General features: G+C 47.5%; 1 protein-coding gene across 1 annotated transcript in view; it reads right to left on the bottom strand.

The window, feature by feature from the left end:
- The window catches only part of LOC144167784 (organic cation transporter protein-like), a 29,757-nt gene extending 18,488 nt beyond the window's left edge, over positions 1-11,269 (bottom strand). The window contains exons 1-5 of the mRNA XM_077696963.1: positions 10,851-11,269; positions 8,231-8,334; positions 5,335-5,489; positions 3,402-3,570; positions 2,373-2,520 (exon numbers count right to left, since the gene is read on the bottom strand). Of these exons, the coding sequence (XP_077553089.1) occupies positions 2,373-2,520; positions 3,402-3,570; positions 5,335-5,489; positions 8,231-8,334; positions 10,851-11,261 (987 nt within the window). The 5' untranslated portion in view covers positions 11,262-11,269. The remainder of the gene's footprint in view (positions 1-2,372; positions 2,521-3,401; positions 3,571-5,334; positions 5,490-8,230; positions 8,335-10,850) is intronic.
- Between the last annotated feature and the right edge of the window lie 1,437 nt (positions 11,270-12,706).

The following is a 12,706-nucleotide window of genomic DNA, read 5'->3' as shown; positions in this document are numbered from 1 at the left end:
TGGGCAGTGCCGTTAAAACATGGTACACGTATCATTTGTTCCACAAAAATAACAAACAAAAATTAGCCCAGCAATACTCACGGGTAGGTACAGCGGTTGCAAGCGCTGCCAGAGCACTCGACAAGTTTCGTGGACAACGCGCCTACATGTCGATGGTGCAATGCGAAAACTCAGGGCAACCTGCTTAAGGGCACTTCCAGAGGAGAGGTACCTGCGCACAACAGAAAGTATTTGATGGGGTGAAAAAGTATGCGAAGGTGTAATTTATGCTACAGTCAATGCTGTACCTGATGGTGATGGCCAGCCTCTCTTCTGCACAAAGCGGTTCTTTGCACAAAAACACCTTCACCAAGTCCTTTTTGACAAGCTGCAGCAGTTCATCGAACTTTGTCGGTGTCATTCGGTAATAACTGAAGAACATGGTGGAGTCCTGGTCTTTTTTTATGACTTGGAACTGCAATGATCGGAGTAAATCCAGAACAACAAAAAACGGTTAAATGCGGAATTAATTGTTAGCAATTTGGGGCTCACGTACGTACACTGTCCTTTTTTAAAAGTCATTCATTGTGTTATGTTTAGCTTCTAAAAGCTAGTTAATGCATCAGATCTATGGCCCTCACCGTATTACAAAGGCTATACGTCGCTTCTCTTTAGCACCCGAAGAAAAACTCCCCCCTATAACAAGCGTAATACTAGGGCAGGATCGGAGGTGGGACGTAGAAGAATGACATAACCTCCCTTTATTGACTAGCGCTTGAGTGAGAATTCTGGTTTATCGCTGATGTCGGGGATAAAAAACACGAAGTGCGGATGCTCATGCCTCGGAACAGATAGAAGTTAAAAGAAAGATAATGCTGAATCAAATAATTTACATGGGTGAAGCGCCGCACCAAATTGCTCTTTGTTATTTACATCTGCATCTACACGGCATAACGTACATGTAAATTTTCGGGGACACGAACGGGTACTTACCGCCGTGTGGTACTCTCCCTCTGTTTTTCGTTGCTGCCATACTTTGTGCACCCAGTATCTCCGCTTCCTTTTCTTCTCGTCCTGTTCGATCAATCTCAGTAATGGTAATTTCTTCTTCTGAAGAAGGAGGCGCCGAAGTACAGCCATGGAGAGCCAAGATCACGAACGAGGTCGACTGCGGGCCCGCGTACGACCGATGGTGGTTCAGAGTTCCGCTAAGTCCGACGTCGATATTCTCGGATTCAACCACCCAATTAAGTCTGCTGTCGTCAGGGTGCCCTCATCGACGGTAAACGATTCGACGTGCTCACAATAAAGTGACGGCGACCTGTGCAGCTGGGAATAAGCGACTGTACATAAACCCAAACACACACCACCCGGATGCTTCCCGCGTAGCTGCAGCAGACGATGCAGTGCAGACGATTTTTGCCCAGTGTAGCCAGACGACATTCAGATCGCCGCTTTCTTTCAACTGCGGCGACACATGCATATCGGCAACACAACAAAAAGATTAGAAAATATTTTTAAACAATGATTTTACGCTTTTTTGGAGTGTTCCATAATTTTACAAAAAAGTTGTAGTGGTGTCAAGAGCTTTATGCTTGTGATGCGCTTCATTCCGCTGCATTTGCCCCATCTAGCCACACTGACGGCGACCCAGCGGCGAGGCAGCGGCGGACGCCGTGTCTTCGCCCCATGTAGCGCAGCCCGACGAACACTTGGCGCGGCGCCGCGGCGGATTTTTTACCAGGCGAACTTCGTCGTGAAAGTTCGCTCCATGTATTCAGGCCTTAACGCGTTTCAAGATCCAAATTTATGCGGAAAGGGCGCCTTTTCATGAACTTCATGCTCTTTTCTGAAGTCAAAATTTTTGAAGGGATGCTAGCTGGGACACTGTACCGGGCGGGGACGTTCTTCTTTCTCGCCGGCGGAGACGGCATTTGAAATTTCGAGCTTGTCTTGAAAAGGCAAATCTTTTCGTATTCAGCCAGCAAAAAGCATCCACGAACCCATGCACACATATGAGGGGACACACGCGACTACACGCCGGCAGGCAGGCCTGGCAACTAACCGACACCCCACTCACACGTGGAAAAGCACGAGAGATTGCGGTGCGGGTGAAATTTGCAAAATTAGTGCATTTCGCCAGCTGATTTTTCAGAAAAAGGGCAAGAAACCTTGAGTCATCAGCGTAGCGAATTCGTTACATCCAGGTTAACCGTCACAACTCATTCGTTACATAGAGATCGCCAGCACATAGGCTTCAATGAAGGTGGAAATGGGGAATTGAAAAACTTCGTTAAATCCAGTAATTCGTTACATAGATGTTCATTACATCCAGGTTTAACTGTAGTATCATTTAGTAGAAACAATTCAGCTTTTTCATAAGAAACACTTACGGCTGCCTTGTTGCGCTTGGCCTCGTCGATAATTTCGTCGACCAGGTTCGGTGGCATGCTTGCGTGCTTAGCGAACTTTGCAACGACTTTCTTCGCCTCGGGAAACTGGCCCGTGGCCATCAGCCACCTGGGAGATTCTGGCAAGAAACTGGAACTGGTGCGTTAAAGCAGCCTTCTAGCAGTAATCATGCTGAACGTACCATCCGCAGTGCCGCCCCATCCCACCCACACATGTGGTTGTCGTACAGTGTCGAAGGAAGAGAGAAATGTTCAAGCAAAATTTATAATGCTGCTGGAAACGAAAGTTGGAATGTGTTGAACGCAGCCCTGCATGCTGCTGTGCGGCCGAGCTGAGCAGCTGTGCACATCCTGCCCAGCAATCCCCACAGGCACGGGCACGCGCAACCACCTCGGTACAAGTCAGCTCCGATCAACAATTACTTGGTTATTATCACATAAATATGTGATTTAGGAGCCATACAAAGCATGGCGGCTTCCCTAACTTCAGCTGCGTCAAAGAGCACTAAGAGGGTTTTCAAGTGAGGTGGGATGTCTTACGAGGTGTGACGCTAATGGACATCGTACGTACTGCCACGCATGCATATGATTCGGCAATCCTCCTCCTCTGATGGCTCAGTAACTGAAATTCTTTGTTACTGGTCATTTTGTATTAATTGTGCTAAATATTATTACTGAATGCGTAAACTTCAAATGCCGCTTCATTCTGTTTCTGCGTAGAAAATCTGCTACGATTTTTGTTTACATTCTGTGGCCATGAGGTACTAACTCAGATGGGTGAATTACTCCTGTTGGCCGATCTCCTTGTAAGTATTCGCCATCAGCATGTTGTCCTCATGACCAACACTGCCGCGAAATTTCATTATAGAACAACCCTTATTTGTATACCCCTATCACGCTGTTTCCCTGCGCAACACCGGGATGACCTCCCTCCCGGAGGTTGCAGTGGCGGCCAACCACAGCCGTCTATAATGCATGCTACACTCACCGGAGCGGGTGAAATTTTCTTACCACCAGAGTACCAGCAAGGGCGCTAGCGGCACTGCTGCGTAGAGCTGCGTGATGCGCCAGTCTTTGGCCAGGTACGCTACCCATGGTACGAGCACCATGCCGGTGGTCCAGCCGCTGCCCACCATCATCCCTGGTATGTAGCGGTAGCGTGGGGACAGAGTCTCCATCACTTGAAGTGCATGCACAGGAATGGAAGAAACGTAAGCCTCACCCGGCAGCGTTCGTGCTTGCTACGTCGCCCTTTCCCAGCAGCACTTTTGCCCAGAGAAAACGAACCATCGACGCACAAGAGCAAGTTGGGAGTTGCAGTGCCATTAAAGCGTCTCGTCATCCACATTTCGATAGCTTTGTGAGCCCCTCTAAAGGATTCCTAAGCCCTCAACAAGAGTGTACACGCACTGTGTACTATAGATACCTCGAGACATCGAGACATACGTGCAAGCATCAGGTGAAGAGAACAGACCCTGAATAATAATCGATTTTCTTCTCTGTCTATGTATGTATGTATGTATGTATGTATGTATGTATGTATGTATGTATGTATGTATGTATGTATGTATGTATGTATGTATGTATGTATGTATGTATGTATGTATGTATAGGTGACGTAATGCGCTCCATAGTTTTGAAGCAAACCTTTACTAATCTAGTCGGACGGTTTCGCCGTCGCAGTAAATTTAACCTTCATTTGACCGCAGATGCGCCATATCCTAGGCAACGCATCTCGTGACTTACCGAGCGGAGCTCCCCCAATGGCCGCGTTCGCCGCTGCCGCCACCGCTTCTGGATTGGCGCATGCGCTCTCCGCAGCTGGTTCGCGCCTGGTTCGCTGGTTCGCGCCTGGTTCGCGCTGGTTCGAGCTGGTCCGCAGCTGGTTCGCGCAGCTGGTTCACGTGACTCACCGCGTGCATGCCAGCTTATTCATGAATGAAAGCGAGGCCGGGCCGGTTTCTCTGAGCGTTGCGCGGGAGCTGGAGGCTTTTGACTGCTGTAGGGAAGTGGCGTCTCAGCCGCCCCCCCCCCCCCCCCCCATATCGCCCGGCAGGCTGTTCGGCGCGGAAAATTCCAGAAAAATGGAAGCGGGACACAACTGTAGAAAAAGGCAGTTTTGAACGAATATAATAATAATTACACCTAAATCCAAGGTTGACCAAGTAAAACCAGCACCCGGCTAAGCCAAACGTTCGCTTTGCACATACAGGATTAGCCGAGTTAAACCACAGTCATTGTCTATGGTTATACTACCAGCCATGCGGGAAAATCATGCAAAAAAGTGTTGTGTTGGTCTTTTGTACCGTGAGCTACACTGGCCGAGGTTGAATAGTTTCGCGTGGCTCCGGCGTAGCCGTGCTGCCCAAGCGCGAGAAGCAGTGACGTCATACCGCGCCCAAACCATTGCTCGCTTCCCGGCGTCTCTCACACACCCCACGCGCCCAGCGTCTTCGCCGACCTCCGTTCCGCATGTGGCGGCCCGGTCGACTTGATGATCATGCGAGCGGCTTCCGGGTGTGGAACCGATGGCTCGTGCGTCGCAGCAACAACGGCGTGCGCCTGAGGAACCAGCTTAGCTCTTGGGTGATTGGTGACGCTGCGCTGGAGCCGCTTGATAGATATACATGTGTCACATAATGCGTATACCGTGTGTGTGCCATTAAAGCAGCAGTAAGCATGGTAACCAAGCTAATCCTAGACAACCAGGAAAGTTAAGAATAACCAGCTGAACCTTAACTCACGCTACGTATATCCTGGCATAGCCGAACTAAGCCACTGCTAATTGTTTTGTTCTTAGAACGCTTGCATTAACCCGCTCCGCCATTTTATAAACTGACGAGCGGTTGGGATTAGGTGATTATAAAAGTCAACCGAGCAATTCGTATTGTAATTTCGCAAGGTATTTTACTGAAATATTGAGCGTAATGACGGAAAGTCTTACTGAGTGTATAGATGACATCCGCGTACCCAGTGACCGCGATTGCCATGAGAAAAGGCGAAACGAAGTACACGGTGGTCGTAGTGGAGAAGGTGGCCATGAAACTCGCGCCAACGGCGAACAGCAGTCCCCCCATCAGGGTTTTCTTGCGGCCAAACCTGCGCGGATCGAAAAGTCCAAGCTTGCAGGAGAACCAAACATATGGGATGTGCCGGTGTACAGCGCACGTTGACAGCTTATCATTTCCACTCGGGAAGAAGAAAAATTGCCGGGTTTAACACGACCAAGCTACACCTGGATGATGAGGCGCGCCGTAGTAGAGGGCTCCAAAATAATTTTGACCACCTGGGTCCCTTTTCCGAAATCTCGACACGTGGGCGTTTTCGCTTTTCGTCTCCATCACAAAAGCAGCCACAATGGGCGGCATCGAGTCCGCGTCCTTCGGCTGAGCAGCGCAATGTCTTAGAGTAATTATGGCGGGTCAATCGGAAAGAGCCATTAAGCCCTTCCAACAATCCATCAAACAATCGGTCATTCAATTATTTCCTGTTGCCCGTGTCCAGTGAAATAAATCCTGCAAAAAGCTGTTCTGCGACAACACTGAGTACCCCTGAGAAGAAATGCAACCCAGCCAGCTTTCAGAAATCAGTGTACATGGCCACATTCAACACCTTCAGTTAACGAGGAAAATCAAAGTGTTAGAAGTATTATCGTTCTAGTTAACAATGGTATGAAAGGAATAGTGCGCACAAACTAATCCCGTGCACTCATTTAGTAGTACCTCGCCTAGCACTATCGTTCGACAAGCATACCAGAATTTGTTCTACGTTTTGCCGCCCGTAAGTGGCGGGACATTTTGAAACCTCCCTACGTTGTTGTGCCTTATTGTGTCGTGCACTCGTTCGTGGGAGCACAAGTTTTGAATCAGGGTGAAACAGTTTACGATCACGCCTATTTCTTACAGATACTGTCACTTTAGCTCATACCGGTAGTTTCTGACCTGCACCCAGAACTTTGTACCTTCTGAAAAACTCCGCGGTTGAGTACTAAGAGCGTACATTCGAAATGAATTCCGAGATCTTCTTATCTGTATTTTGCAACCCCCCAGCTTAAATTTTGCAATTGTAGTCCATACAAAAATTGTTTTTGCGGAACTAATAGATGGCTCATGGCGGCAAAAGTTTGCGCCGTCGATCTGTGGATAGAGAGTGTTACAAGAACACGGAACGACCGGGTGCGTGTGGCGAAATGTGACGTAGCCGAGCCGGAACCGGCGGCGCTGTCTTCGCGCTGCTGTCAGCCTTGCTCGGGGAACGGCGATTCGCCGCCTGACATGCCCGTCGCCCGAAGTCCCAGCGTATATTGGAGTGTGGCGAGAGTGCACAGCCGAGTAGGCGACAAAAGAGGATAGAATGGGATTGGGGTTGGGGGGGCAACGTTCCCACACCGGAGGGCAACAAAAGGAGTGGCAGACAACCAATGTCGCTTCTAAAGCGAGCAAACATGAACGCTGAGATGGTTAGAACGCAAAGCACAGTGTGGGAAGGGCGAGCGAAAAGCGCCGTGTTGCCGGCCTTTGAAGCCAGAGCAAGGCGTGCGTATCGGCCAGATACGGACGTTTTTGAGGAGGAGGGAAGAGATGCTCACACAGTTTTAAAGGGGTCATGAGCACAAATTACAATTTTGCTTCATTAAATGATTTCTCCGTTCTGATAAGACTGATACCATTTTTTCGCAAACTTCAAAAAACGATAGAGACATTAGCCAAACATATTAAGCAGTCGACGACTTCCCAAACGCTTTCCGGCGATTGCTGTGTGGCGTCACACAATCTTCTTTCTGCGATTGCGGCCGCCGACGAAAGCTACCCCAGAAGCTCAACTGGATAATCGTACTCGGGCCTCTCGTTCCATTCTATCCTACCATTTAATTGGTAACGTGAAGTTTGCACACTGATAACTGTTTTTATTGCTAGCCCATATTACGTTACCCGTGCCCATAATACGCCACTGTAGCACACATTTCAAACTTTAAAATAATGGTCGCGTTTTTTTTTTTGTTAAAAACATCTTTGGTGCCTAGATTAGAGATGAGCGAGTTACGAAAGGGTGCTTTTTCAGCTCAAATAAAGTTTTTATTTGCCTGCATGGCCCTTTTATCAATCCAGCAATCGTTTTTTACTAATCTAAATTTTAAATTTAAACGATTGGTATTATATAAATCCGTAACTTTACCGTTTCAGACAGAATATGCCGACTTTCTTTGGGACCCTTCATAGTGTTGTTTATTTGTAGTAGGAAATTTACATGGTCGTCCCAGAATACTTGCACTGAAAATGTATATATTGGCGTTCCACTACCTCAGCTATGGACCTTTAGAAACAATGTATGCTCGTGCAAGATTATGTTACCCTTAAACTGAAAAAATCTTGTTTTGTTTTTCTAGCTTCTATATTTGGATGGTTCTTGGGGCCAAATGCTAATGTCTTACACAATTATATTGGCCAAGTTAAAATGTAAGTATTCTTCTAGCGACGATAAATACATTTGTGTACATATATATAGAACCTAGTGAATAGCAAAATACGGCTTTCGGGAAAAACTCTTCGTCCCGTGAAGAGTTTCATGTATTTATATTCTTTCTCCGATGAAAATAAACTTTTGTGGTCTTTCCATTTCCAGAGCTTCGATTCGAATATTCGATTCGAAAGAAATGAATTTTATCTCCATCCCCTGGTCTGTATGGCTTGACTATACCGTTTTTCAACAAACAAGCAAAGTTAGCAACAAACTCGACTTTATTCAGTTTGAAAATTCACCAGCATCGCGAATGGGGAAAAGGTGCATGCGTAGTGAAACCAGCATGACACTAGAGCGCAAACTGAAAGTCGATGTCTTACCAGTCGGCGATGTGGGACGCAGTGACTGCTCCCACTACCAGGCCGGCGAGGAAGATGCTCTGGACGAAGGAGACCATCCACCTGTTGTCACATACCATATCCCACTGGGGAAGGCAGGAAAAACCATGTGAAAGGGCTTTAAAATGCTCAAAAGAGATCCTGAAGCACACTTCAAACATGCCAGATCCCATGCAGTATTAAGTTACGTCGGAATAGTGTCGAATTGTACTTAAAGTACATTGAACACGAGAAAACAAACTGCGCTACAACGCAGTATGAAGCAGGAAAGGGAAGTGAACGTAAGGAGCGCCGTGATGTCCGTTTCTGGTTCCATGTTTTCAAGCAGCTACTGCACTCGCAATATCTTACGTGTTCAGGAACATACCAGAAAAGGTGCGCATATATAGAATACTGCGTGAGGAGAACGACAGCAGCTGAAAAGATGTCCGCTTCACAAGCAGGCATAGCAGGCATTTTTTTTTCACTTTCGTGCGCCAAACCTTGCACATTCACATGCACCAAAAACGGCGCCTTTATTAAAAGACTATACGTACAGCCCTGCGGCTTCCGACTTAGATTTTGCATAGTTGACGCCAACTTATACACCCAATGAAATAGCAGAACTCATGGTAGGCACGTGGAAACGGCGTGCCACATGCCGCAAGACACACAATCCATGTGCAACCCACAAACTTGTTTTAACCCGTTACCACTTAACCCGTTACCACATTGTTTCGTCCTATCTGTGGCTATAGGGTAACGCAGCTGCATCACTGCACAATTTCAAGCGCAGGGCCCTTTAGGGAACCGGTTTGTCGTCGTAGCTCGTCCGGGATCACGGAATCTAGCCACAGTTGCAACGCGTAGCACGTAACGCGTAACGCAGCGTCACACACACAAAAAGGGGTTTCGAAAAGATCACCGTTTCTGCTGGCCGGTATCAAACCTGGGTCCCTCGCATTACGCAGCCGATATCAATCCCATGGGGCCACACAGGCCCACATTCCTCATACGCAAATTGTTCTAACAGCGTTTTGGTGCACTGATGCAGCACGCAGTGGTCGCACCCATTCCAAATAGTTGTAGGGCTGCTGTTGTGGCGACACCACGACCTCAAACACTCAAAATAACCACCGAATGGGTAGACTTATTCTCGACATCTTTTTTTCCCTCGAAGGGCATGCTTCATGTGGCTTCGGCCACCCTTTTCAGCAGGCCCTCAACCAACTCCTTTTCTCCCACCCAGACATCCACCGGCCGACTCAACTACGCATTCGACGACCCGTTCCCCATGGAAGAATTGCAGGCAATATTAGCCAACCTGAAACGCAACACCACGCATAGGAAAGATCGCATCACACAGTAACGTCGACATCGTCGACGGCTTGTTCGAGATGGGGCAACTCGGAGATAGCCCACTTTCGAGGACCATGGAGGACAGGGTAACCAAAAGAACTGCCTCGCCCTGCGCCGGCGCATCGGCTTCGCCACGCCTATAGCTTCACCAGCCTCTCCCAATAAAGTTATTTCTCTCTCTCTCTCTTTCTTACATCGGAAGTCCTCTGGATTAGCTTTGATGATGAAAACGACTCTTCCATACTGCACCGTGGGGCTTCTCTGCTGTTAAAAATCGATCTAAACGCCCGCCCAGAATATTGTTCTTGGAATCGCTCAGATTATGGGAGGAATGAGTGACGCAGAGAGGCTTATAAGTTCACCGGCTATGTTTCACAGCAGTCTGACTAGTTTACGCCCACGCAGACGATAAACCAGCGACGTAATGCCGAAGGGCTTCGCTGAAGAGGATTATTCTGAGCATCGGTGCACCACCAGAAGAAAATATTACGGCTTCCTTTCTCTGAGATATTTGGCAATCCATTTTATTTCCGGAACTACTATCTGCCGCGGAACGTCTGGCTGTGAAATCGGCTTGTTTCAAATGCGCCTCTTTTTATTAGCATGGTGAGCAGTTGCCGGCACATGTCCTTTTCGTTCACATTCTGGTGTATGTCTTGCTTTCAAAATACTCTTTTGCTTTTTGAATATGGTGACTTGAGAAAGACCAGAACAATGAAGTAGTGCATACATATATCTTTCCGCAATACAACGCAAACAAATTTGAGAGAAGGAAGTCACTGATGACACGAAGACTTTTCTTTGCAACGACAGCACGATAAGTGCACTTGGCAGTAATTTACAGTCGCATCCCGGTAACTTCGTTCTGATAGAGATGTTCTTTCGTTCTTTTCCAACGTATTCAACCCGTTTCAAATCGGCCGCCAAAGCGCCTCGTTTATTCTTATGCCTGTTCTCTTCTCATGGTAATACTTGTATCTTCCATTAACAACCTTGTGACTGTAGACTACAAATACTCGAGGAACTTCGATCCATTTTTTATTTATTCGTATGGAATCTCCCGGGCTTTACTATCAGGGACAGATGATTTTCCCCTCAGATGCAAGCATGACATGCAAAAAATTATTCGAATAACTATTTCAGTTATATCTTCAGGGCTAGATTGGCCTGTTTTGCATTAGCTTACAATGGCCTCGAGTCTGCAAATGCTCGAGTTAAACTTTTTTTCCCTTAGCCGCAGACGACCAAAAATAACTCCACTCACCTCTTCGTTGACGGTCTTGCCATACACACTGCGATCGTAGAACCAAGAAGAGCATTGTTCCAAATCTCCACCGGCTTTCTTGGTTTGCCCTTGGTCACCATTCCAACGATAGCACAGCGAAGTGCCATTGGTGTCAACTACGGAAGTGCTGTTCGTCCAAGCGTTAATGTATCTTTTCGCAGTTACATTGGCTGCCGCCTGCGCATCTTCGGCGCAGTGAAACACAATGTTCGACGGAGCCACGAACACGGGCATCATCATGTTCCATGTCGCGGGCAAGCCACGGGTAACCGCAAATACGAAGATAATGATGTGGTTGCGGCCCAGCTTATCTAGCGCAACGTCCACTGTTGCGGAAGCCATCTCCTGGCAGCTGTGGAAGAGAAAAAAGTTCCGCGGCGAAAATGCCATCCATAATTTTTTTCTGCTACGATCCAGTAACTCTTGATTGAATGTAGGGGTTAACGCGCCGACGCAACGCAGGCGATGAGGCGCGCCGTAGTGGAGGGCTCCGGATTAATTTTGACCGTTGGTTTTTGCTTCTCGCCTCCATCAGAAAGCGGCCGCTGCTGCCGGGAATCGAACCCGTGACCTCGTGCTCAGCAGCACAACGCCTTAGCCACTGAGCCACCATGGCGGGTGATCCAGTAACCTTGAACTCGACTACTCCAGGCGGGTAATTTGGGATTGTGCAGCGCCGGCATGGCCAACAACGAGTGAACTTGTGCATCTAAAAATAGGCAGAAATAAGCCAGAAGCACAAACTCGGACAGCAACATACGTTTTATGGCGTAAAATAAGTTTTTCTCTCGTTTAACCTGAGTTTTCTATCCCTTTATTATCGTTCATGTCCGGATCTCTACACTTACATTGGCTGTTTTTGAAGCAACTGCGCTAAAACAGATTTTGCTGGTTTCGATTATGCGAAAGCCTTAAAGGGGCCCTGAAAGAGCTTTTGCTGATGCATGGGTGAAAGCGTTTAATCGCTCGTTAGTTCCTAGGGGAAGGGAGTGCAGAGGGTGGGATAGGTGAGAAGAGGTGGAAAGCTTTCCCAGTGCGGTACACTGTAGTCGCTACAACAAAAACGGCAGCTCGGCAGCTGTTTCGTTAGAAGGGAGCTACCACTCCACAACCTTGCTTTAACCGCGCTCAGTCACGGCAAATATTTATTGAGATATTTCTAATGGCCTAAGCAAGGGTGTCTTTCGTGACGTATTTCCGCGAAACACACCAAGATTATCATTTCGACCAGCTGAAGACACTTATATCCTTGTACAGCGGACCTGTGATAGGCTGAATCCCGATCAAAATTATGTGTGTCGACAGGGGTGAGCAGGAAAGGTCGCGTCCAAAAAACTTGAATCTTGCGGAAATGCCAAACTTTCTTGTGCATGTTCTGTAGCTCTCAATCTGATGCAGGTATCTTGAAAAAAAACCACTGAAATGGGCCACTAAGACGACTCTGTCATTAAGCCCAGTTTCATTTACTTGTCATAATCAGTTAGTTCACAGTGCAGTTGTAAACGTTGAATTCCCGCCTGCTGCCAATACATGTCCGTCTACGGAGAGAGTACGTTAGAGATAACGGCTTTCACTCTTGTTTTACCTAAACTATCCCGAAACAAATCACATGGCAATAAACCGCTACGACGACTCTAGCACTTCGCAGACTTTTACTTTTTCTATTACCGTAGTTCAAAGTGAAGTTGTAAATAATGTAGCATCCTCACCTGCTGTCAATACATGACCTTCTACGGGAGGAAAACAGCCAGACCTGTGCTTGTGCGCTAGAGTAAATCTCTCTTTCTTCCAAGTTTCATCCAGCTACTAACTAGGAAGCATGCTCAATCGCAAAG

The sequence above is a fragment of the Haemaphysalis longicornis genome, unplaced genomic scaffold, assembly GCF_048455015.1.
Source record: "Haemaphysalis longicornis isolate Haplotype H1 unplaced genomic scaffold, Haemaphysalis longicornis Haplotype H1 scaffold_2, whole genome shotgun sequence".
NCBI classification, from domain to species: domain Eukaryota; kingdom Metazoa; phylum Arthropoda; class Arachnida; order Ixodida; family Ixodidae; genus Haemaphysalis; species Haemaphysalis longicornis.
The sequence above is the reverse complement of the archived record's forward strand: the minus strand, read 5'-3'. Positions and strand labels throughout refer to the sequence as shown.